The sequence below is a fragment of the Seriola aureovittata genome, chromosome 3, assembly GCF_021018895.1.
Source record: "Seriola aureovittata isolate HTS-2021-v1 ecotype China chromosome 3, ASM2101889v1, whole genome shotgun sequence".
In the NCBI taxonomy this organism is placed as follows: domain Eukaryota; kingdom Metazoa; phylum Chordata; class Actinopteri; order Carangiformes; family Carangidae; genus Seriola; species Seriola aureovittata.
The window spans coordinates 22,622,203-22,646,413 of NC_079366.1; the positions used below are offsets into that span (position 1 = coordinate 22,622,203).

At 40.7% G+C, this 24,211-nt stretch overlaps 2 protein-coding genes across 5 annotated transcripts in view; one reads left to right on the forward strand and one right to left on the reverse strand.

The window, feature by feature from the left end:
- The window catches only part of lrba (LPS responsive beige-like anchor protein), a 196,000-nt gene that overhangs the window by 73,856 nt on the left and 97,933 nt on the right, over positions 1–24,211 (reverse strand). For 3 of the 4 annotated variants that reach the window (XM_056371485.1, XM_056371484.1, XM_056371483.1), the window contains exons 11-14: positions 19,188–19,312; positions 18,846–18,860; positions 14,271–14,414; positions 12,201–12,337 (exon numbers count right to left, since the gene is read on the reverse strand). In XM_056371485.1, the coding sequence (XP_056227460.1) occupies positions 12,201–12,337; positions 14,271–14,414; positions 18,846–18,860; positions 19,188–19,312 (421 nt within the window). The remainder of the gene's footprint in view (positions 1–12,200; positions 12,338–14,270; positions 14,415–18,845; positions 18,861–19,187; positions 19,313–24,211) is intronic. The other variant, XM_056371486.1, reaches the window with a different exon arrangement.
- On the forward strand, positions 8,503–10,950 carry mab21l2 (mab-21-like 2). The gene has a single exon (XM_056371498.1). It carries the CDS (start codon positions 9,493–9,495, stop codon positions 10,570–10,572), a length of 1,080 nt encoding a protein of 359 aa, XP_056227473.1. The 5' UTR covers positions 8,503–9,492; the 3' UTR covers positions 10,573–10,950.

Sequence of the window (24,211 nt, forward strand, 5' to 3'; positions counted from 1 at the left end):
GCTGAAAGATGCTAAAAGGCTCTTGCTTGATAATTATCTGCAGGTTAATCAAGCGACCCCTTGTTAAAAACTTTAATTAGCGCAGCTTTGGAGAGAATCAAATAATTATTCAGACATTTTACTATTGAGTTTAACTTGGCTTCAACATTTCATTACTATACAGATTGAATATGACTGTGATTGCTGGAGTGAAACAAATTTTACTTGAGCCATTAAATGAATGGAAATTAAAATCTATGGTGCAAGAAAAGAACGTGCATCATGTTTTTTCTTTTTTCTGAAATGAGTTAACAGGATGAATAACCAGTGGCTTGGAGAAGTCATCAACGCCGCACAAAACCTATTTGTCTTCTAATATAATTCTAAATGACAATCTGTGTTTTAGAATACTTCTATTTTTCATACTACATCCTTATTCTACACCTTTATCCTTCCTGCTGCAGAGCGGGAGTAAACCTCTGTTGTGCTGATGTCTGCTAGAAACGAGTCTTGGATGAGTAAGTAATTTGCAGAACGTCCCTATGGATGTGCCATTTCATCCAGACTGGATGGGTCATTAACCATAATGGCAATGGAGGCACCAGAATTCAGCAATGTAACATTCTGCTCTCCAGCACATGAGATGTCTTTACACAGAGTACACATCAACGCTTTCAGCTTACCTTACAAAAATAAATACAGCAGGTTAGAACTACTCTTGATCTCTTTTAGGAATTAACAGCTATAATTAATATTATGTCCCAGGCAAAACATTTTTTCCTTTGCATTTATAGAAATAACAAAGGAGGTTAAAAAAAAAAAAAAGAAGATATTTATGAATCAAGTTTTATCATCTGAAATGTAGCACAGACCTATCTGACAGAACAAGACCACATTTACAATTCCAATTTCCAATACGCTGCGCTGGACATCGATCTTTCAATCAGAGCCGAGTGTCTCTCTGACCTCAGCTGAATAACAGAGGCTTGTGTGAACAGCAGGTACACAGGTGCTGATTGTAATATCAGTAGCCTACCAGGCAGACTGGCATCCATAAACAGGCCTATCCATCAGGCTGGTGTGTTGGCTTTGACACGTGTGTCAGAGGCAGACGAAGTGAATAAATGATGGAGAGGGGGGATCAATCAAAGGGAGGGAGGGGAGGCAACTGCCCCCTGACTGGCCCAGTCAAACCCAGAGATGGAGCATGATGGAGGGGCTAGGCTCAGGTGCAAAGAGGGGGTGGCAGCTCTTTGTCTGGAGGTGCTTGGTTAAGTGTGAGCCAGGTCTCGGCCACAGTGGTCTGTGGTTGTGTTAAGGTCCAAAGTCAGGTCACAAACAGGGGGCTAGAGAGAGGCTGAGCATGTTTATTTTTGATGGGTTAGTTGCTTGTGTGGAAGTGTGCATGTGTGCGTGAGGGAAGAGCAATTGGAAGGGAGACATTAGTCATCATTAGGTGGTGTGATGACACTGTCTCTAATGGTTTTTTATGTGATTACCAATGTGGCAATCGTCTTTCCTCAACCTGTCCTACCTGGTTACCACACACATCCGACATTCATCAGCCTGCTTTGCACAAGTCTCAATGGTTTACATCTCTGCACGAGTAAAAAAAACTAAAATCTTCTAAATGAGCTGAAACTGCCCAATTAGAGCAGCAAATTAAATAATAAACTGCAGGGTATAAATATCAGACAGACCGATGTTTAAATATTAGCCACAGCCATGCTATCAGCTGTGTGAGACTATACATAAGCACAATGGAGCTTTAAACCAAACGCAGTCATGAGCAGGCTCAAAATAACAAAGCGTAGTGTACTTAAGAAGTGTTGTGTGCTGTGTAATGTTTCACGGTAAGAAATTGTCATAATGACAATGCTAACATGCTGATGTTCAGCAGGTATAATTTCTACTACATTAACCATCTTAGTTTATCATGTCAGCATGCTACCATTTGCTAATCATACCTAAACGCAAAGTACACTTGGGGCTGAATCTCATTAGTTTGAGATATTTTCTCATAAACCAAATTATTGGACAAAGTAAAAATTTGACCTGATGATGGTGCTAGATAGTATAGGAATCGCCAAAGTTCTCAAATTCATCCTGAGAGGGGCATGAGTGTTTGCACTAAATTTAATGACAAGCCAGTGAGTAGTTGTTGAGACATGTCACTCAAAACCGTAAATTTTCAACCTCATGGTGGCACCGACCAAACTGACTGAAAGACCAACTTTGCACACACACTTTCTGCCCATATAAGGCCCTTGCTCTGATAGTCTGACAAATGTGAGTAGAAGAGATAAGGCCCAAAAGCAAAAGTAGGAGTTAGTATCTCAGGTTCTTCGAAGCTTTGCAGCCTACCATTAACAAGTCTACTTCCATCACACTATCACCCCACATCTGGCCACTGACTTCATCCCTACAGCACGAGTTCACCATCGCTGATATAACCTTTCAAAAGTGAAAGAGTCGAAAGTGAGGAAAACAGAGGTGCATGTGTATCTTGTGTGAGAGACAGAGAGATAGAAGGTAAGGTAAGAAGGTAACAAGACTTTACTGGTCTCTTGGGAAACAGAAACACACTTCAAGAAGCTTTAATCCTTTATTTGGCCTCATCTCCTCCAATTGGCTTAAATTATTCCCTAACTGTTTGCAAGTCTTTATTCTAAGCAGCTCCCAAAGTCTGCACACTGACTTGACATAAGCAGCGAGGCAAAGCTAGAAGAACAGTATGATAGTAATTGGGTTTACTGATGACTGGATGAGCCAAAGTGGGCCAAAAGGGAATGATGCTTGAGATTAAACTGACCCTGGATGTTGAAGATTCAAGGATGCGGGAAAATCCAAGAGGGGAAAATAATGGCTGTGATGCCAACAAGTCTTTCTCGGAAACATTTCATGTCCTCTAGGTGCTATAATTACTGTACCTGAAAAAGCAGGGAGGATCAGACAGTGAAAGAGTGAAGGAAAAAAGAGAAAGAAGGTCATCCCAACCCATCACTCCAGTAGCTGTTGTCGTACTGTGGCCGAGCAATTTATTGACCATCTCAGAACGCACTCTGTCAGAGCGGACGAGGAGAGCGGAGGGAATGGATGGTGGAACAGCATGAAGGAGAGATGGACGAAGGGAACTAGGGAGGGAAGGAGGCCAATATGAATGAGTGAGAGTGAGGGAATCTGTTTCCTTGGGCTCATTGATAATGACATACCTGCTTGGGCTGTCCGTTAGTCCTATAGCACACACTACTTAGGCTCTAACTGGAAAATCAATAGGCTCCTCTCTCGGAGACCTCTTGCTGCCATGGCTCTTTGTGATTGGCAGCCGCAGCCGAAGGTCGTCCCTGGCGACCATGAGAGTTTGGCGGAGCGAGCAGGAGGACGGGGGAGGGGAGCAGTCCCAGCAGTTTGACACTTTAGGGAGAGCTTAACGATATGAGACTGGTCGCTACATAACACCAGGGTAGTTTTCTCTGACTGAGTGACCATCCATTCATCCACTCCTGCTAACCCCGGGTAGCCGTCACCACCCCACTAATTAGAGTTACCAATGTCTTCTCAATGGGGGTTTTATCATTGCATAGTCCAAGGTTGGACACTGACCTTTAGGAAAAATTTACTGGTATTCTTTCCAAAACACTTTTCTGCTTGGCCTTTGACTGAAACTTTTTGGAAACACACTGTGCCCATCCACAGGATTCAGGAACAACAGCACAGTTGAACTTGAATTGGGTAATTGTAGTTTTTGTGAACTAAAAGACATTTATATGTTAGAGGAAACGTTTCCATACAAACAAACTGAGGACGTCATGAGGCAAATATAACATGCTATTTAAAGTGAGGGGCTCTGATTTCTAATATTGGGTTATATTTACTTTTGAACTGTGTGCACTTATTTTATAATTTAAACTCTATGTTACTGAAATATACCAATAGATACATGGCATGATTATCTAGTCATTTGTATGTGATTTGCTAGTCCAATAAAATCATAAATATGACTTTTTTCTGTGATATTGTGAGGCTCAGTGGGTGATAATCTTAGTCATTTCTCCTTCATCAATTAGTTTATAAATGCATCCTATATGCATATAGTCCCAGTAGCATACTACATTCTAAGAGTATAAAGTACACACATATTAATGTTGACAGTGTTAAAGTTTTAGAGATAGTACACAAGCAATTACATGTACTTAACTATTTTGTAATGACAGGAAGTTACAGTAAACAAGTTGCTCGCCAACATCCATCTGCAGAATTAAAATACCAATTGTATTTTTAAATTTTACAAATTCACATGTTCAAGTGTTTTCTAAAGATCTAATGCTTAATTTCTGTTTTTCCATCTGTTGCTGCAGAGGACACACCACTGTACCACTGCTGGTGCAAGTAGCTTTAGTGAATTGTGTCCATCAAAACTACAATTAAAAATCTAATTACTTTAATGTGCATGCCAGCATTTGTAATATTCACACTTTAAAAGTACCACATACTCAAACCACAACTAGAATTTGTCGAACGTTTTCTATCAGAACACAGGAATAATCCATAATATGCTCAGAATGTAATAGTGATCTGAGGGAGGGTTACAAATATCATCCAATCAGGTTTTGCAGATATTTCCTTTAACCAATCAGCTGAGAGGAGTGCGAATTTCACTTCCTCATTCGTGCAATATTAGTAGTCTCCAGGAGAGGCTCTGCAACAATAACTCCACATGCAATATTGATGGCTTGTGCCTAAACACAGAGAGGGTTCTCCTAAACACACACACACACGCAGGCAAACACACACACACACACACACACACACACACACACACACACACACACCACACACACACACACACACACACACACACACACACACACACACACAGGCAAACACACATCTGCTCCATGACTTCGTCAGTTCTGCTATCTGCCGAGCAGATGCAGGGGCCTGCCAGGCAATTAGTTGCCTGCGATGATTTTCTTTGAGCCCTCTATGGAGGGAGCAGCTGGGTCCATCCGGGTTTGTGAGACAGAAAGAAAATGTGTGAACAAGAGCATCAAAAATGTACTCTCTCAGCTCACATGTGTGCTGATGTTGGTCTCCCTGCACATGTGCATGTCGGTGTGTGTTCAGAGGCAGCGAGCCACTATTCCTGCGGCTATCGTGTTTCCACAGAAACCCCCCCCCAGCACAATAACTGCAACAGACACAAGGAAGAAACTTTTGCACATTTTGTTTCAAAACAAACCATTTTTTTTCCTATCGTTGTCTTCAAATACCTAATGTCACGCCATGTCATAAAATGTAGCCATAACTTTTAGAGATGTATTGCATGCACCATGTGAATGTGTGCCACTGTTGTAAATTACTGCAGAGCATTTTTACTTTGTTATGCACCGTGTATATGTAGCGTATGTATACTATACCAAATATGCTTTAAAGGCAAATTATGTCTTAGAGATTGTTCTGCTTAGTGTAAATTATGTTAAAAAAATAGTACAGTATACACAGTACCGAGCCACCTGGGGGTAGCCAGCGTAATCTGGTAGGAACGAAAAGGAAGAAGAACAAAGCTGAGACATGGGAAAGAAAGACAGAGCAAGGAGAGAAGAAGAGAAAAAGATGAGAAGCAGTGAGATTACTCATCAGCTGGCAGAGATTTGCACAGGCATGGACACTGTTTTCTGCTCGTGAGGGGATCACTGTGAAGTCGTCACACAGGCTCAGATCAAAGAGCTCTCTGACAGGCTCCTGATCTTTTTTCCAGCCAATATAAACCAGGGTGAAACTCTTTAGGAAGCACAGACAATTCTGGATGTTCTCAGGACATAAAGGGCACACAGAAGTAGCATGAACGGATGAATGAGTGAGTGACAATCAGTTGGCCATTGCCATTAGATTTATACTACATGTACAGTGGGGTCCAAAAGTCATACATTATACTTTTGACATGGGAAAAAAAACCAAAATGGAAATAAAAGTTTAGGTGACTGAGCTAAAAATTCTAAAAGCTAGGCCCCCAAAGTTGTTCCCAGTCGCTCCAGTAGTGTGGGTTGACCATTTGGTTTTCTGCCATAAGACAGTGATGGGTAGTTAGCTATATATGTACACACTGCACACACTGTAAATGTTCATATTTTGAGATATGGCCGATCTTTCCATACCAACTGCCAAAATAAAAGGATTTAATAAAACTTCAATCCACTGTTTTCCATTTTTCACGGTGGTAAAAAATGAACAAAGTTGCTCAGAAACAAGTGGTTTGATAAGTGGGCCAGAATGGATTCATAATGTCTTTATAAAAGCCTGACTGCTGCAGTTCGAATGTCCTTCATAATATTTGGACACTTGCTCTCCAAGTAGTGTGGATTAATCTCTCTGGAGCTGTGAGCTTGATAATAAACAGTCATCCTGAAATCATCAGCCAGATATTTTTTCTCATTTACTTCTCTCTGTTTCTATCTTTCACTAAATTCCAAAGCCACATTAGGATAACTATCACTTTACTTGAATATGATGCTTGGAAGGAAGGCCAAATCTCAGTTTAACATTTCTTTTAAATTTCACAGTAAATCAAGGTCAACTGTTGCTTCTCCTGCCATAGTTTCTGCAAGTCCTCTTGTAGTTCTAGGAAGAATATTGTGTTCATTTAGCAGCATGTGCATCAAATTCAAATGTCATGACACACCAGCAGATGCAGCTCAGTAATGTTTCCCCTTGAATGTTTTTTTCTTCGTGGGGACGAGTTAATTTGACACTAAACCTCTCCACTGTGGCCAAAGCTAATGTAACTGTTCTTGGTAAGAAGACAAGTCCTGCTAAGCTTTAATTAATGAAAACTGTGCACAATATTCAACCATGAATCATAGGATTTCATTTTTTTTGTGGGCAACTCACTGCCTTTAGCCCACATAAAACAAATATGCTGTGTGATACCAAGTAAAGCCAAATCAGTGTGTGTTAGCGTGCATTTTGGTTTTTCAATACAAATTTATATGTTTATTGCATCGACATGAGCTCAAATAGCAAGCAGGAACACAGCCTTTTTCATGTCTAACTAAATTATTTAATCGAGTTACTTTACACTCCCTAAAGCCTCATCACCACATGTGGAAAAAGCTACATGATGAAGTCCAGGATGAGGCAACTATGAAGGGGAGCTCATTAATCTTTGCCTTTTCTGATATGTTTGTAGCTTATTTCAGAATCCACTGCATAGTTGGCTACTTCATATCAGTGAAGGGGTTTCTGGAAATCATTAGAGTCAATATTCTGTCATAGAGAAAATTATTTTTTCTGACAAACGTCATCAAGTTTAATATGTGGTCATGTTTTGTTTTTGTTTTTATATTCTATTTGCACAAAGCCTGCTTGTTCTATTTTCTACTCAACAAAGAAAATATGCAGCTTGAGGCAGACTGCAGAGAAAATATATGCCGACATTTTCCACTATGCGTCTATGCATGCAAGTACAGTAGGCCTCATTGTCTCTGATCAACATTTACATTAAGACAAGACCTTCAAGATACAACAGAATAGACGGATTATGATGTCGGATTATTACTATAATTTACTTCCTGGAATTACGGGGATGATTGGACTGCATTTAACAGCTGGCTCCATAATTGAATCGCTGTAATAGCGGGGTAGTGACAAGAGCTGTTTTGAACTGAATTACAAAAGCCTTTAAAGAAGTGAGACTTGAAAGTCACAATAAAAAAAAACAAACAAACAAAAAAAACAGTGCAATTAAGTCAATTTAAGAGCCTAATGGCCGTGACCTCATTACCTGGAACAGCGGACACACGTGTGACAGGACTGCAGAGGCACCGGGGCTGAAACAACAATCTATGACTAAATATGTGCAGCACTTTGTTTTTCCCCCATGCTTCCATGTCTTAACATGTCTCACATCCCTGCACCTTGTAAAGGCTTCTTTAGTCCTCCAACAAGAAGTCTGGGTGACGAGGGGACTTCAATTATACAACCTCACTGAGACCTCTGCTTAAATTATTCAGTATGGACAAGGTTCACGGCGATAAAGCCACCGGCAAATCGACGCGCGTGTGTGAGAGAAGCCGAGGGCAAACGTTTGATTCAATACAAAATATTGGCCTGGTGAATAACACTGAAAATGATCAATAGATTTTCAATAAATTGATTAGTTTAAAAGCGTATCAGGTGGGTAAAAAGTAAAACTGTAGGTCGGGCCACTCTTAAGTCAAGCTTTTCTGAGCCTAAGCTGCAGGTGCTCTCGAGGCATTTAATGTTTTAAATGCAGCCCGTATAACAATGCTTAACGGCTTAAAATATGTACTGTTTATAAAAATACAATTTCACTTCAATGTGATAAAGCGCACTCACTAACAAAAGGGAACAACGTGGAATTTGAACTGATATTAAAGGAAAACAGTGAGTAAAAAGAATGACATAAATTGGTTATAACTTTATTTTTTCACTTTTAATTTAATATAATTTCAAAATAAATGTGACCAACTGGTCATACCAAGTGTTAGATGTCCAAATCGAAAAGGCAAAAATCACACTTCAATCCGTAAAACAGGCAGAAGTTTAGAAGAGCTCTCATGAAAAGCAGGACATGCTGATAAGAGTAAATAAAACGTGCTGTCAAATGGACTATAATTGACTATAATTACTGAGTCTTTCAGAGAGGAGTAAAACACAATGATACACATTCATTTAAAAAACGGAGAGAAACAAAAAGGAAGAGACTTATCTGCAGAATACAAACAGGTCTAAAGTTAAAGACTGTCACTCACACTGTGTCTAAAATCCTAATCCTCAAAACGCACCGGGCGGAACTGCGCGCAAAGAGCAGCACTTGTCTTGAAAAACCTGTTTTACTGCCGGCTTGGAGAGTGTACGCTCGCATTTGCCCGTATAAACCTAAAGGTTTGTGTTTTCCTGTGTCGACCTGGGAGCAGCGGACAGCTCCGTGCGTCCAGATGCTGCTGAGGCGGACTGGAGATCTCCTGCAGAAGCGCCTGCCGCTGGCTGCTCTGATTGGCTGCCCGCACTGACAGCTCTGCACATGATTGCAGGAAGAGAAGCCCGACCCCCTTCACTCTTCCTTGAGGAACCATTCATAAACTACACAAGTCCAGCTCACAGCTGAGTGTGGACGAAAGTGAGCGGGGCCACAGAGCAGAGCATAACAGCAAGAAGAGATGAGTGGCCACAGACGGTGTTTTAGCCTTTAGCGTCTGCAGCCCAGGACACGGATGGTAACCCCGAACCTGAATATGAATCTACCTAGCCGTGCTGGAAGTGCTCAGTTGGACTGATATTTAGCAGGCTATTGCGTTGCATCCCTATCCGTTTCCTCCTCCTCACACTGACGTCCATCCGCTGCAAAAGCAAAAAAAAAAAAAAAAAAAAAAACTTTGATTACACATTTTTCCTGCACGGGGAAGCATTTGCCTCTGGCTTTACCGGTAAGCATTGGATCCGTCAACTTACTGCGACTCTCCGGTGTACAGCCCGGACCTCTGCCCAAACATGATTGCGACGCAGGCAAAGCTGGTTTACCAGCTCAACAAATATTACAACGAGAGATGCCAAGCTCGCAAAGCGGCCATTGCGAAGACTATAAGGGAGGTTTGTAAAGTGGTGTCGGATGTCCTGAAAGAAGTGGAAGTGCAGGAGCCCCGGTTTATCAGCTCCCTCAGTGAGATAGACGCACGCTATGAGGGCATGGAGGTCATCTCCCCCAATGAGTTTGAGGTGGTGCTTTACCTCAACCAGATGGGGGTGTTCAACTTTGTGGACGACGGCTCCCTGCCCGGCTGCGCGGTGCTGAAGCTGAGTGATGGCCGTAAAAGGAGCATGTCGCTGTGGGTTGAGTTCATCACCGCCTCGGGGTACCTGTCAGCCAGAAAGATCCGCTCCAGGTTTCAGACTCTGGTGGCACAGGCCGTGGATAAATGCAGCTACCGCGACGTGGTAAAGATGGTAGCGGACACCAGCGAGGTCAAACTACGGATCAGGGAGAGGTATGTGGTACAGATCACCCCCGCGTTCAAGTGCACTGGGATTTGGCCTAGAAGTGCTGCTCAGTGGCCCATGCCCCACATCCCCTGGCCCGGTCCTAACCGGGTAGCAGAAGTCAAAGCTGAGGGTTTTAACCTCCTCTCCAAAGAGTGCTACTCGTTAACGGGGAAGCAGAGCTCCGCAGAGAGCGACGCGTGGGTCCTGCAGTTCAGCGAGGCCGAGAACAGGCTGCTAATGGCCGGCTGCAGGAAGAAGTGTCTGTCCATCCTGAAGACTCTGAGGGACCGTCACCTGGAGCTACCGGGACAGCCGCTCAACAACTACCACATGAAGACCCTGTTGCTGTACGAGTGTGAGAAACACCCGAGAGAGACCGACTGGGACGAGTCTTGCCTCGGAGACCGACTGAATGGCATCCTGCTGCAGCTCATATCCTGTCTGCAGTGCCGCAGATGCCCCCACTACTTCTTGCCAAACTTGGACTTGTTTCAGGGAAAGCCTCACTCAGCCCTGGAGGCTGCTGCTAAGCAGACATGGAGACTAGCGAGGGAAATCCTCACTAATGCTAAAAGTTTGGACAAATTATAAAGTGATTGTCGACACAGAGCCGAGAGACATTTTGGGATAAAACTTCAGAGAAGGACAAAGATGATTCAGCAACTGATTCTCCAAGCAATGTGAAAAAAAAATCAGTAACAAAATAATGCAGCAAGCAAACCACAAAAAACTTTTTTTTAAATGGAGCAATTGGGCCACTGCCAGAGAGAAAGTGAAGGTACATTTTCAGATAAATGTAATAACTTTTAGTTGTCTTCTTTAAATGTTTTCACAAAGTGAAGAAACTTTTATTTAAATATATGCACAAAATCGTTAAGTGAAAGAATAAAATGTAGCGTGCCAAGTTAAATTTTTTCATTATGTGACTCAAAAAGAAATGTTAATAAAATGTTGCAAATTAAATTACAACTTGGCCTCGTGTCTTGACGTGTTTTGACAGCTGAGATGACAGGCAAACCTGTTGCATTTTATTTTGCCATTGTCTGATGAAGAGAATCATTAAATTAGTCCTTTTTCTCAAGAGAAACTAAAACCTGTGATCAACACTGGAAAAAGAAAAAGGAAAGAAAAAAAAGCGTTTTTCCAAAAATTTAAAGAAGGAATGTGCACAGCCGACTTCAGGCCATATGTTATTTTTACAGCGCGTCACAGGCTCAAAAGGATTTTCGAATGAATGTAAATCAACGGACTCATGTTAATATATAGGCCTGGGAGCATCTCTGCTCTGTGTTTTAACAGCAGCACAGGGCCTGCAGCTGAACTGAAGCCTCCATCTGATTAATGCAGTTACATTTAGATAATGCACTGAAGCTTATGTGACACCTCTACAGTCAAGTTTAATCTAATGAATTCTGATATTAGAAAATCACAGTGAAATAAATTCTGACATTACTGAAATATTAACATTTAAATACATGACTTCACACACGATAATATTGAACAAACACAACCAAGAGTAGGTCAGCAGTCCTCTGTAGTTAACATGAAGTATAAGTGTGTATTATGTTTTAATCAGAGCACTACATCCCTGTAATTTTAATTTTTGAGATCTGCTTACAGTTTAAAAAAATGCTGCAGACTTAAAAAATGATGATCCTTGCAAGGAAGGCCTGATCCAGTTGTTGTTATGATTTTTGTCATTAAGATAGTCTGATAATTTAATTATTAGAAAAACTTGTAATTTCTTATTAACTACCACTAAACAATATGCAACTTTTTTCGTGGTGTTATATTTACTTTACAAATTATTAATTTAGAAAAAAAAAAAAGAAAGAACAGATTTACATTCAGTCAAAAATATTGTGAGATTTTTTTTTTTTTTTTTTGACCTCATGTCTAATGGCATTTCCTCCATCTGAATTCAAATGTAGTCACACTGTAACCTCAACAACAGGCTGACAAGACACTGCATCTCTTCTTGGCTACAACATTATCAGAGACATTATCAAGACAAACCTGAAAACACACTAGCAGTATTTATGCTCGTTTGAAATAATCCTTTTATAGACAGGCCTCCTGAGATACTAAACGTGTTTGTTTGTTCCATTTAAGAGTAAAGTCGGCCGGCTTGTTGCACTTCCCAGCACTGTGGGAAATTCGAGCATGGCATTCTGTAAGTGACAATTTGAGACTTGATCAATGGAGCTCCAGTCTCTTACCTTTGGATCGATGGCCTTGAAGCACGGCTCGTCCTCATCCACCTCGAAGTAGAGCTCGGAGGCGGTGATGGACAGGGTGCCTTTCACCACAACGGCCGGAGCCACCAGCTGAACACTGGTGCTCAAGTTTACTGGGCCTGGAGGACACACAGAAGCCGGTGAGAGAACAAGCAGAGTGTCCTCTTCTCCAGGTGGGAAAATATGCTAACTTTAAAAAAAAAAACACAAGCTCATCAAACAGTAAAGGTTAACTTATAAAACTCAACAAGGGATGGCACGGAGTGGATGGCTGTTAGCCTGCAACGATACTCTTAAAAACACACGGTGGGGCCTTCACTTGTGGACGCGGTCAATTAAAGAGGGAAGCTGATCAGCGGCAAAGATAAACACGCGAAACAGGAGGACGATGTGTCTATTTTTAAAGTTGAGACTGTTTCTTCCTATAATTATGTCTATTTACAGTTATTTTTAGATTCTTCTTGCAGTATTATTAAAGGCTACTTCAAACACTGTACGGTGTGTAGTTTTAATTAGTAATCCGCAATTATTCGATGTGCTCAAGACAAACTACTAAACGCAGGGCTGCTCATTGTGTGACATATCCTTATAGCTCCTGAAATAAAATTTAAAAAAAATAGCACAATTATAACACAAAATAAACATCGTAAAACTTGAAGACATCCTTGTCAAAAATCGACAGTGTGTCAGAATCAATTGATTGCGGGCTGCAGGGTGAAGCTCTGTTTAATCTTTCATCAATCTTAATTTATGCCAGTATGACAATGAGAGCCCGGCTCAGGGGAGCTGTGGGTGGAAGCTCTGCCCGGCTCTGCGCATACGAGCCATTGTATTTGCAGATGTGCGCTGAGGAGAAAGGAGGCTCGGAGCCCGGTTTGATTTCCCCGAGCACCCTCACACTGCTGCGAACGGATGGAATAAACAGATACATATATACGTCCATTCCTCTGCCTCTCGTGAACCCCGCGAGTAGCCCACTGACATGTTATCCGTGGGTTGAAATAACAATTTTTTTTTTTTGTTCCATTCACTCACAGACATTCAATTACACCTGAAGCAGACAGCTGCTTAAGAGGAGAAGCTGAACCTCTCCCGACACCCTCCGCTCAGTTCTCGCGGTATACACGTCACTGTATTAGACATGGATTCAACCTTTAATCCTATTGTCATCCGGGTGCGTTATTTTAACAGCTCTCTGAGCCTCACTAATGCAGTTTAGTCTGCTGAGCGCTGTCACTGCAGATCAAAAATGCGGATTATACTGCAATCCGATTAGCGGACTATATGATATTTAATTAACATTATTTAAAAAATAGACACATAAATAGCATCAAAGGGCTCACAACATTGCGAGTTGGATAGAACTGAATTTAAGGCTGTGTTGTAGACGTTTGATCAGGCTAATGTAGGCTCATGCACGGAGGAGAGTCTCAAGATTTTATTCAGGCAATGCTGCTTTTCTTGAATCAGATAATGTCCCATTTCAGGGCAGGCAGAGCAGTATCCTGGGATAAACTCTGCTACTGCTGGATAAAAAAATGTTTACAGAGTTGCTACTCAGGCCTGTGTGTATGTTTGTGAAGCAGACCTCCAGTGGCTGAGACAGAAAACTGAAGATACTGTGTTTTCACCAGCACTCTCCCAGGATAGTGGAGCCATACTGAAAGTGTTGTCCAGACATATAATGCGGTGTACTAAGAGAGTGATGCACATTCATTGCAAGGCCTGAATTCCTTCTTCATAGTGAGTTTAAAAATAAATAAATAAATAAATAAATAAAATAAAAAAAACCCAACATGATTTCACAGCAAAACAGCAACTTGGGAAAATGGGGAAGACACTGAACCAAGTAAACAAGAGAGTGTAATACTCACTAAGCACAGCATAACTACAGAAATGCATGCGGAATCTTGAGCTATATGAAAATGACAATAACCTTATTCCTTTATTCTGTCTGAGCTGCAGGACAAAAACAACATAGTGCAGAAGTGGAGGGGTGACAGTGACTGAGAGGCAGATATGAGATGTGAAGAGGATGAGCTGCTTCTTTACCTGTTAAGTTCTCCAGGTCCTTCTCGTCCAAGCTGGACAGGGTGTCATCGTCTCCGTCCAGTAATGACTCACTCTCTGAGTTTTGATTTCCCAGAGCCTGACTCCTGATGGACTGCTTGCCTTTCAGAATATCCTCCTCGGACGCTGAAGAGGAAAAGGGGCTTTTTTTTAATTAAAGGCAACATTTGATACATTTCAACTGCAAGATTATATACATGGGGTTTAATTAGTATTATGCCTTTTATTTTAAGTTAACACAGAAAACTTGTTTGACTTTGTCTTTAACTGAAACCAAGCAGCTAACTCAGACATTTTTTCTCTTAAAAAACAACACAACATGACAAATTAAATACTATATCACTCTACATCCCAGACTTGACCAGAAGAGCAGTTTTTTTTTTTTTTTTGCACTGCTCTGGTTTAAACTACAACTCTTAGTGTTTTAATGATAACAGAAAATACTGTCTCCTCCAACTGGTGATTACCATAACAACCTGAAACAGACTCATAGAATATAAATTGAAAAAAATAATATTCAGAGTTGCATTAATTTAACAATATCTATACACACATTAGAGACTACTTAGTAAACTAGTTTATTATTTTTCATCATCTTCCAAAGGTAGGTGTAAACTAAAGGTAGGTAGGCGTAATAAAGAAAAGTTTAGTCAAATATAGCAGGTTTACACTTTGCAAATAGTTGCATTTCAATGTTTACCTTAAAATTATAATGCAACTATTTGCAAAGAGGATATTAAATGTGTGTGCTTCACCAGTCAACAGCATTACTGACGTGCAGTGTATTTTCAGCCTTGCGGAGTTACAGGCAAACTGAACACGGCAAACAAAACGAGACAGACAAAAGACTGACAATAATCCTCAAGAATCCTCAACCTAAATTCATTTTGCCCTTTAATGTACATCAAAACAAACACCATTTCACACAAAGATTACCCAGACACATTTGAACAAAATGGGAGTCGCACACTGCCCATTTTGATTTCAACTGAACATGACTTGAGGTTCTGATTGGATTATTTAAGAAAAATGGTAATCTGCAAACATTTACAGAGCTCTGCATTCCCCAGCGGTGCATGGTAAGGATCCACAGACACAAGTCCACAATACAAAGACTGGCTGGCAAAGTCTTCCCTCTCTATAAACAGAGCTGGCATTATAGTGAGAGCTTTCACTCATTCTGTGCATGTATGCTTTCTAATCCAGCATCCTAATCCACTGAGTCGCTGAACACATAACTCGTGGATTTTTTTTTCACGCTTTATCACCTGAGGGGAGATCAATTGCACTTCCTAAAAATGTGCAGTCGCGTCATGTGGGTATATACTTTGAAACTGCTAGGAGAGCTGAGCTAAAAAATCTCTTGTCATGGAAAATATGCAGCTCACTGATATTTAGAATGGTCTTCCTGTAATTAAGCCTCCCTGGAGGATTCTTTAGTTAGCAGCACTGAAATTACTACCAGCTCCCCTAATACGTACCACATGCCATTGCATTCACACCAAGCAAGTGGACAGGGGACTTGTCAGATGATCTTAAAAAACAGAGATGTAGTTCAACTTCTTTGCATTTAAACTGCAAACATGCTCAGAAATTCTTGCCTCGGCGTGCAGATTGTACTAACATACAGTATCGAGCCTCGCCAATACACTGTCTGATGCAACTAAACTTCGTGACTGGGCTGATTACCCTCAAACGCAAGTTATTAATAGCTCCTCAGTACAACATACACTGAAATAACTGCGACTAAAATAATGACTAGTCAGCATATTGTTTGGCTGAGTCTGTTAGAACAGCAAGAAAAGCTACTTCGACCAGAGTTATGTCACTTATCACCAGGTGTACATAAAAGAAACATGCATATAAGTGACAGGCTATGCGCTAACTTCCCACTCCTCCTGCTCCTAATGTAGATACTGTTTTTTTTTTTTCTTCTTTTAATATGACAACCCTGAGGTTTTGGTGGTGTTGTATGTGTGTGCCGGCACATGTGCATGTATGTGTGTGTGTGTGTGTGTGTGTGTGTGTGTGTGTGTGTGGCTGAGGAATCGTGGAATATGCAAAGTCATGACATTGTTGTTCAACTTGGAGTACAATGACATAAACAATTTAATTTAACTGTGTGACTCTAAAATACTGAATTGACCAACCTTATGTAAAACTATTATAAATAATACTAAAAGCAATTACCTAAGAATATATAACAAGTGAAAATAAATAAATAAATAAATAAAAAAAATTAGATTTACACTCACAACTATCATTTTCTTTTTAAAAAATTCTGGGTGTCATTAAAATTAATGTATAATTTAAAAACATTACAATGTTGAATAATCAACTCAAACACATTAACAAAAAAATCGAGCATGGCACTTCATCCCCATCACTCATCACGCAGGGAGCAGAAATGTGCATAAATCCCAACAGGTTACACTTTTTCCAAGACCCCATTTCCCGACTGAGAGGTTCAACTACCTGCTTATACAACTCAAGGCATGCATGGTCGCAGCAATTAAATTGTCAAAATTAACAAATTTGTTTTTAACGGGAGCGTAGCCAGGAGTGTAGTCATGAGGCGAGTATTGATTACCAGAACAGAGACATTAGTCTTCAGGTATTTACTCTGCCACCTCTGGTACACGCGCCTCGGACCAGACCGAATCAATCCCCAGAAAAGATGGTTCTTTCCAGCCATAAATACATAACAGCCTACTCAAGCCTACTGGCAGTCACACACTCCTGTGGAAATCATCTTGGCACAGTATGAATGATAACAGTTGTCCATATCCTTAATCCAGAAATTCACATTTTTGTCCATGCATCGAGCAAAAGACGTATATTTCCCTCTTCTCAAGAAGGAAAAATAAAACGTTATTAAAGATCATCAAGTTAAAAAAAAATTGCAAAATATTTTCCATTGCATCTAATTTTATGATCATGCGTGAGATTTGAAAAGTGCTGCCACAAGTAGCTAGAAAATTAGGGTAAATTCAAGCTTGATCTTATACTAAATATTTTCTTAGGGAGTGAGACTGCATTTTCCCCTCTGCATCTGATGAATATAATTACAGCCAGATATGACCTTTGTGCTCTGTTTGAAAACTCAGCCCTGCATTCTCATCTTGAGCTGCACTTCCTTAACAAATGTCGGGTCGACTAAAACAAGACGAAAGGTTACATCAGAAAATGGATGCCGTCAGGCTTCAATGTCAAAGAGTTATTTTAATGATATATTCCCATATTTCAGCCAGGCAGCCTACTCTCTGGAGGTAGCATACCCTTGCCACAACTGGCTGCTGGCTATTTTTACACAGACTTGACTTTGAAACCAAATGTTGTTTGCAGGAATTTGTCTTTCCCCCCCAGTGATGAATATATGCTGCACGTAAGCTGAAACAGTTTTGAATAAAATTGAATACCAGACCAAATACCTGAATAACCAACTCACAGAACGCCTTCAACACATTTTCTAAAAGACAGAGAAATATGTGTTATGTCTGTTCTCTGTCATGATGTAGCTGAAGGGAAAACAAGGAGGAATAAAGACACAAAGTAAAACTCAGAGGTTTGCTGCCGAAGAAAAGCGGACCAGCTGGACTGTGGCCTCAGTCTCCAGCTGCCTGCACTCTGCAGCCATTACTGCAGACCCAGAAGTCTCCCAGGATCCTGAGATCCTCAACACTTATTGCTTTTAGATCACATTCTTATTGACTCCTGTCACACCTGCCATTTGTCTTTGGTAATGATGTCACATTTAACAGGACTTTTGCAGGTGACACATTGAGGACTTTTTTGGTGCAGAAATGGCCATTTACTGGAGAGAGTAATTGGTTGAACTGGTAAATGTGGTCCCAGCATGACGATGATTGCAAACCCTGGTGTGTGCTGGATTTTTGCAGAAATGGTGGATTACATGCGCTCTAGGAGAGAAATGCGACTCCTGGTGTTAATGCAGGGGCATGTGTCGTTTAGATATTGTGGCTTTAAGCGACTGCTGGGAATTTCAAGTTGTTCTCAGACAAGGTTTATTGAAAATCTGCACCTGTCTTTATGGAGACGTTCACAGAAACAACGGAGAAAAGGGAGAACTGATGGGATCTATTCCAATTCCACAGGAAAAAGTAATCAATGCTATTACTTTTAACGACAACCTTTTACTCAGTGTAATAGCAGAGTATTGATGAAGTTTTTCCAAACCACATTTAATCTGTAAGAGGTTCAGAGAACAATGTGGGCACTTTCTTCAACTAAAATGTTTGGTGGACTACAATTTGCATTTCACAAGCGTAATATTTAACCTGAAGGACCAATACAACTTTTACTGTCTAACAATATTAGACATTAAATCAATAAATTAACCATAATTATACCACTCGAAATACATTTCATTTTGACTACAACAATAAAATGTATTTATATATTTTACTGTTTACCTCCAATAAAGCCAATTATGCCACCAAGGAATGGTTTCTAATAAATTCTAAAAATGAACCCTCACAGGAGTGTAAAAATCTCAATGAGGACTAACAGAGGAGGGAGAGTGTGGATGTTACTTACCACTGATATCAGCCACTGGGATGCAGTGAAGAAAAAGAATGACACATTTTCATATGTCATGTTATTCACAGCCACTCACTTCAAGACTGAATTTCTAAGTGAAGCATGCTAACACTCTGGTTATTAGTCCAGCTTTGCATAATGGGAGGCAGGGTATGAAATTACCTGTGTGAAATTCAAATGAGGGTGCTATTTTACTGTGTCTTGTGGTACAATAAATCTTTTATTGCAACGGGAGGACTAATTTTTATTGCCTTGTACCTGGTGCTACCACCAAGCGAGTAAAACAGGGAGTGCAAACAACAGGCAGGGATGAGGGGGGACGTGGCGGATGGGACTGACCGTGTTCGGCCGCGGCTTTGAGCGTAGCCTCTGAGTGAGCGGATCCAAAGGGGTTCCTGATGAAGCGACGTCGCCGCCTTAAATCGTCCTCCCAGTAGTCCAGGCGCCAGAACTCCCTCGGCCGGCTGCAACGAGACAGAAGTAGCACATGTGTTAGCAATTACCAGCCAGCATGGTATAGCAGCCCAGCATTAGCACTCGGTCCGAGCAAGCATACATAAAGCCGGCATTGTGTTTGGTGTTTTTTTTAACCCTCAAAAATCACTCTTTAAAAGCATTCACTTATACACAAACTTATTTGACCCAGAATCACTGTATCCCTGTCCTTGACACTGACAGTATCTCTTTCTCAGAGGCCGAGATATTCCCTCTATTTGCCTACTTTTTCCTCCCTCTCTCTCTCTCTCTCTTTGGGAAGGTGAACTGAGCACTGAGTACCATCACAGAGGAATGAGCAACTGACAGCATGATCATTTTCCACACACTTCTGTGGCACGTGCTTCCATTCTAGGCTCATTTCAAGCCCAGCAGGATACCTCTTGTCAGGACTCATGGCTAGCAGGATAAGGAGAAGGCCATTACAAACACAGAGGAGGGGGTGGATAGCATTACCAATATTAATCAATGTCTATAGCCTCCATTTTTCTTACCAATTTACATCTCCCTTTACCAGGCCTGGTCAGTAAATCATTCTGCTCTAAAGGAAAAGAAAGTGTTAAGTTTTAATGAGGAGTCACTGCCATACAGCATTGTGCCTGTGTATCATGTACCTGTCCATAATGAAAAATCACTTTGATTTTTTGAAAGTGATTTAATTACAATATAATCTAAAATATTCATTACCCATGCCTCAGAGGCAGAACAAAACATAAGAAAATCACTTTTGCATTACATTAGCAATTTTTTCTTTTTAATTTAAACTCTACCGTACAACAAAGCTGTTCATTTGTCAGAATGTAAAAACAGCTCATGTGTTAACGATTAACAACTCAGGTGGGGAAGGAGAAACAATGTACACTTGGATCCTCAGTGAGACTAAATCCTGACAGTTGGACTCAAGTCAAATTGTTGTTTAACTTGAACTAAATGTTCTCATGAGGAAAAATTCCAGTCTAGGCCTGAAGTGAGGTTGTACTGTGGTCGGGTTATATGATAATCATGTCTTTAATTGCTGTGACAAATATGAAAATCAGTTGATCAGCAGGCTACATGCCTCCATTAAGCATAGATTTACTACATTTGCATTAATGCATTACCTAAAAACATCTAGTCACACACTGTTTTCTTTTTCCACAGGATAACAGTTGAGTAGATTAAGCATTGAAAGCAAGATTTGTGCCAAAACTAATGTGTAAAAAAGAACCAAAAAAAAAAGTTTAAAATTTTTTTTAAAGAAACAAGTAAAAATCATGACCAGGTTGTGTCTAAGTGGCTGCAGTGTATCCTGTGAAGGTGTAGGAAGACACAGTTTATGGTTTCAGTGGCATAAGCTATGACGGGCGAACCCCAGCATACTTTATGTGTCCTACTCTTGAACGCTGCTCTGGCTAGGGGCTCCTCACAAATCTTCAGTCCAACACCAATGATCACACAGGGGCCTCTAAAAGGGAAAGGAGCTTTACACAAGCAAACAAATACAATTTCCAAGCGGGTCCTTTAAAACCTTGTATGTCCTGGCTAATGAAAACCATTGATTATATGATGTATTTGGACAAAAAAAAAAAAAAAGGTCTCAAAAGACTAGATGACGAGAGGAGAGTGGCGGCGGCTGCTGCTGCTGCTGCTGCTCATATCTCAGGTCTGGATGTAAAGCAGTTCGCTGAATGCATTTACTTTGGTGCATACAGGACAACCACTGAATACAAATACTATAATAATGTTTCATAATATAAAACTCAGTGAAATGAAAACAATAGAAATGATGAATATAGATTTTGCATATTCAGAACAAGAAATCAAGGGAGCGCGAGAGAGTGTATGTGTATGTGTGAGTGTGTGTATGTGTGTGTGTGCGCAGAATGCAAGTTGGAAAGACACAGGGGACGCAGGTCTGTGCAGGACCAGATTTCGCACCAGTGACAAAGACCCTGCTCAGTGTTTGCATGTGATAGCCTCTGAACGCAAATAGCCACTTCATCATCCTGCCTGCAATGGTATTCATCTATGAAAATAATTATCAAGGTTGTGCACAGCGCACAGCTCCAAATCAGGACGCACTCGTCTCTCATCTCATGGGGTGGGGTGGGGGGGTGGGGGTGGGGGGGTGGGGTGGGGGGGTGGGGTGTCTCTGTCCCATTCACACAATACACATTAATCCATCAGGAGGGGAACCATTGGCTGGAGTAATTAGTCACAGCATGGGGGGGACCACCTCTGCCAGTCATATTCATCCAGCGCACCATGAACAGGCGACAATGGAAGTCCTAATGATGCAGTGCTAGAAGAGGTGGACGCACGATGAAAGATACCTCGTCATCAATCCCTGATGAGAGCGCCGCTGTAACAAGAATGGAGATGTACAGCGCTATGCAGCCCCCATACCGTACACTGAGTGTGTTTCCACAAAGATGATAAATTATTCAGGGCTCATCCATCCTCCTCGGGCATCCTTGGCAGAATATACTGAAGCACCATTCTTCAAAATAACAACAATTAAAATAACAAAGGGCCAGCGTTGTGCTGTGGCTCACGCCAACCACTTGTGTAATTAGTAATTAGTTTGGTCATAAAAGGTGTCTGGAAGGCCCGCTCGTTAAGCCTGAAGTGAGTGTTGTCTGATGATGAAAGTGGGGGAGAGACACACACAGAGAAACTGACAGAGGAAGTGTGAGTGTGTGTGTGTGTGTGTGTGTGTGTGTGTGTGTGTGTGTGTGTGTGTGTGTGTGTGTGTGTCTTAAAAACGTAAGCAATGCTTGAATCATTTTATGCGAGCCTCACATGAGGCTCTGAGGTTGTGTGTGTGTGTGTTGAGAGGAAAATGTTGAACCATACCAAGCCTTTCTAATGTAGACCACATTGGCTACTGATGAAACACGGCCCGGAAGAGTTTTATGTGAGGTAGTAAAGAGTAATTACCTTTTTTTCCCCCTTCTTTCTTTTCTTTAAACATCTTTTGGATGCTCTTCAAGACTCTGGAGTTGTAAATTTGAGGAAGTTTACCAACACAGAGGACGAATGGGGGAGCTCAGGTTTCTCCTTTTATGCAGCCCTGATGCTCTGACTCCCTAATCAGTTAGCAAAACAGTTATGCCTTCAATCTAATAAACTCAACACAAACCATCAACACGCTGCGAGGAGATATTTTACTGGTGGGTTCTTGAAGATTTCAATTGCGCTACTAAATTGTCCATTTACATCAAAACAGAGAGGGTGTCCAAGTAGATCTGGCATTGCTTGGAGACATACAAAACAAATCATATGGAGTGTTCAGTGTGAGAGCTGGTTCGGGATTAATGAAATGCTTATTTGGAAAGAACAGCATTTAGAAAAGTGGAGGGCCAAGTGAGCTACATTAACCATGTCCGCTACAATAAACTATTCCCTGACACATTGGTGCCGTTTACCCAAATAACAAGCGAGGAGAATATCCATTTACATGAATGTATCATGATATGACAGCTGGTGACTGAAATCACATTATTTGAACTGAAGTCTTTTCAAAGCACTGGCCAATATAAGGTCAGTGGCAATGATCGGCAGCTAAAATGCTATCAAATTTTAAATTTTGAAACAGATTTAAGAACTTTTTGTTTCTTTTTATACATGAATCAATTTTTTTTTTTTTTTTTTTTTTTTTTAAAACATTCTTGATATTTTTTTTTCTTTCCTTTGTTGCAGATTATTACAGTTTCCTTCAGCACCAAGCCTATTTCCCTTGGGGGGTATTAAGGTTTAATCTTATCCTAAATATAACACTAATCATGCATTAAAAAACCCTAAAATAAACATCCACAATCCAAGTCACCTCTATTAATCATCACATATTACTGAGATTAGTGGCTTTCTGAGTAGTTTTGTATGATGGCAGCATTGCTGCTTATCATTATCAAATGGCCGGTTTAAACATGGTAATAGATCGTCTCTGCTGGCCCTGAAAGTTTGATAGCACCGCTGTTGGAATGGTAACGATTGTTCATTTGCTGACAAGGACAAATGATTGTCATCCATCAACATCCAATCAGACAGGATTGTCCAGAGACAAATGCATCACGGTTTCCTCACTGTTTTCTGTCTTTAAAAGTTTCTATTTGTTTTTACACCAGCATATATTTTATATTAGGAGTGGAAAAAAAAATTATCTTACATTATTTCATTTGAATTCAGCTTCTTGAGAAAGCTTGAAATGACTCTTGGTGAATATGGAGAGGTAAAGAAAATGCTACGGTTTTGCATGGGTTTATCTTCAAAGCATTTGATATTATGTAAATGATAACATGACCTTTATCATAGCAAGCAGGACATGCAGAGTGAATATGCTTTCATATATCACTACAAGCGACTGCACTTTGGCACAAACAGTCATTCATAACCTTTCTGCTAAATTAACTTGGGTATAGTCAATGAGACCTGCATATGCAGAACAGATTTCTCCCCTTGCTTATTTTATATTAATGCCAGTTCCTATTGGCAGTCCTCAAATTGCTCAAACATTGCTGCTATCCCCAGGATCATTTTGCTTTGATTTGCATAAACCATGTGTTTAGAAGAAACGGGAGCGCAGGAATAGATTGAGGATTTGTCATGTTGAGGACTGGTTGCTGGAGCACTGGCTCTTTGTCAAACGGTGGCAGTGATCGCTCCGATGGCATCTCAAGACTCAAATTAAAATGAAACAGGACCAAATACCTTCCCACTGAAATTGTTTGGCGTGATTAAGTCTTGCCGAAGTGATTTTCTATATGTGCATTAATGCTTATCCTTCCCTCTCCAATGAGGTGTACATGAGACCATCTACATGTGTGTATGTTAATTCACCTCAGCTAATGTTGTTTACAAGATTTACCCGAGGTAATGTTAGGGTCACA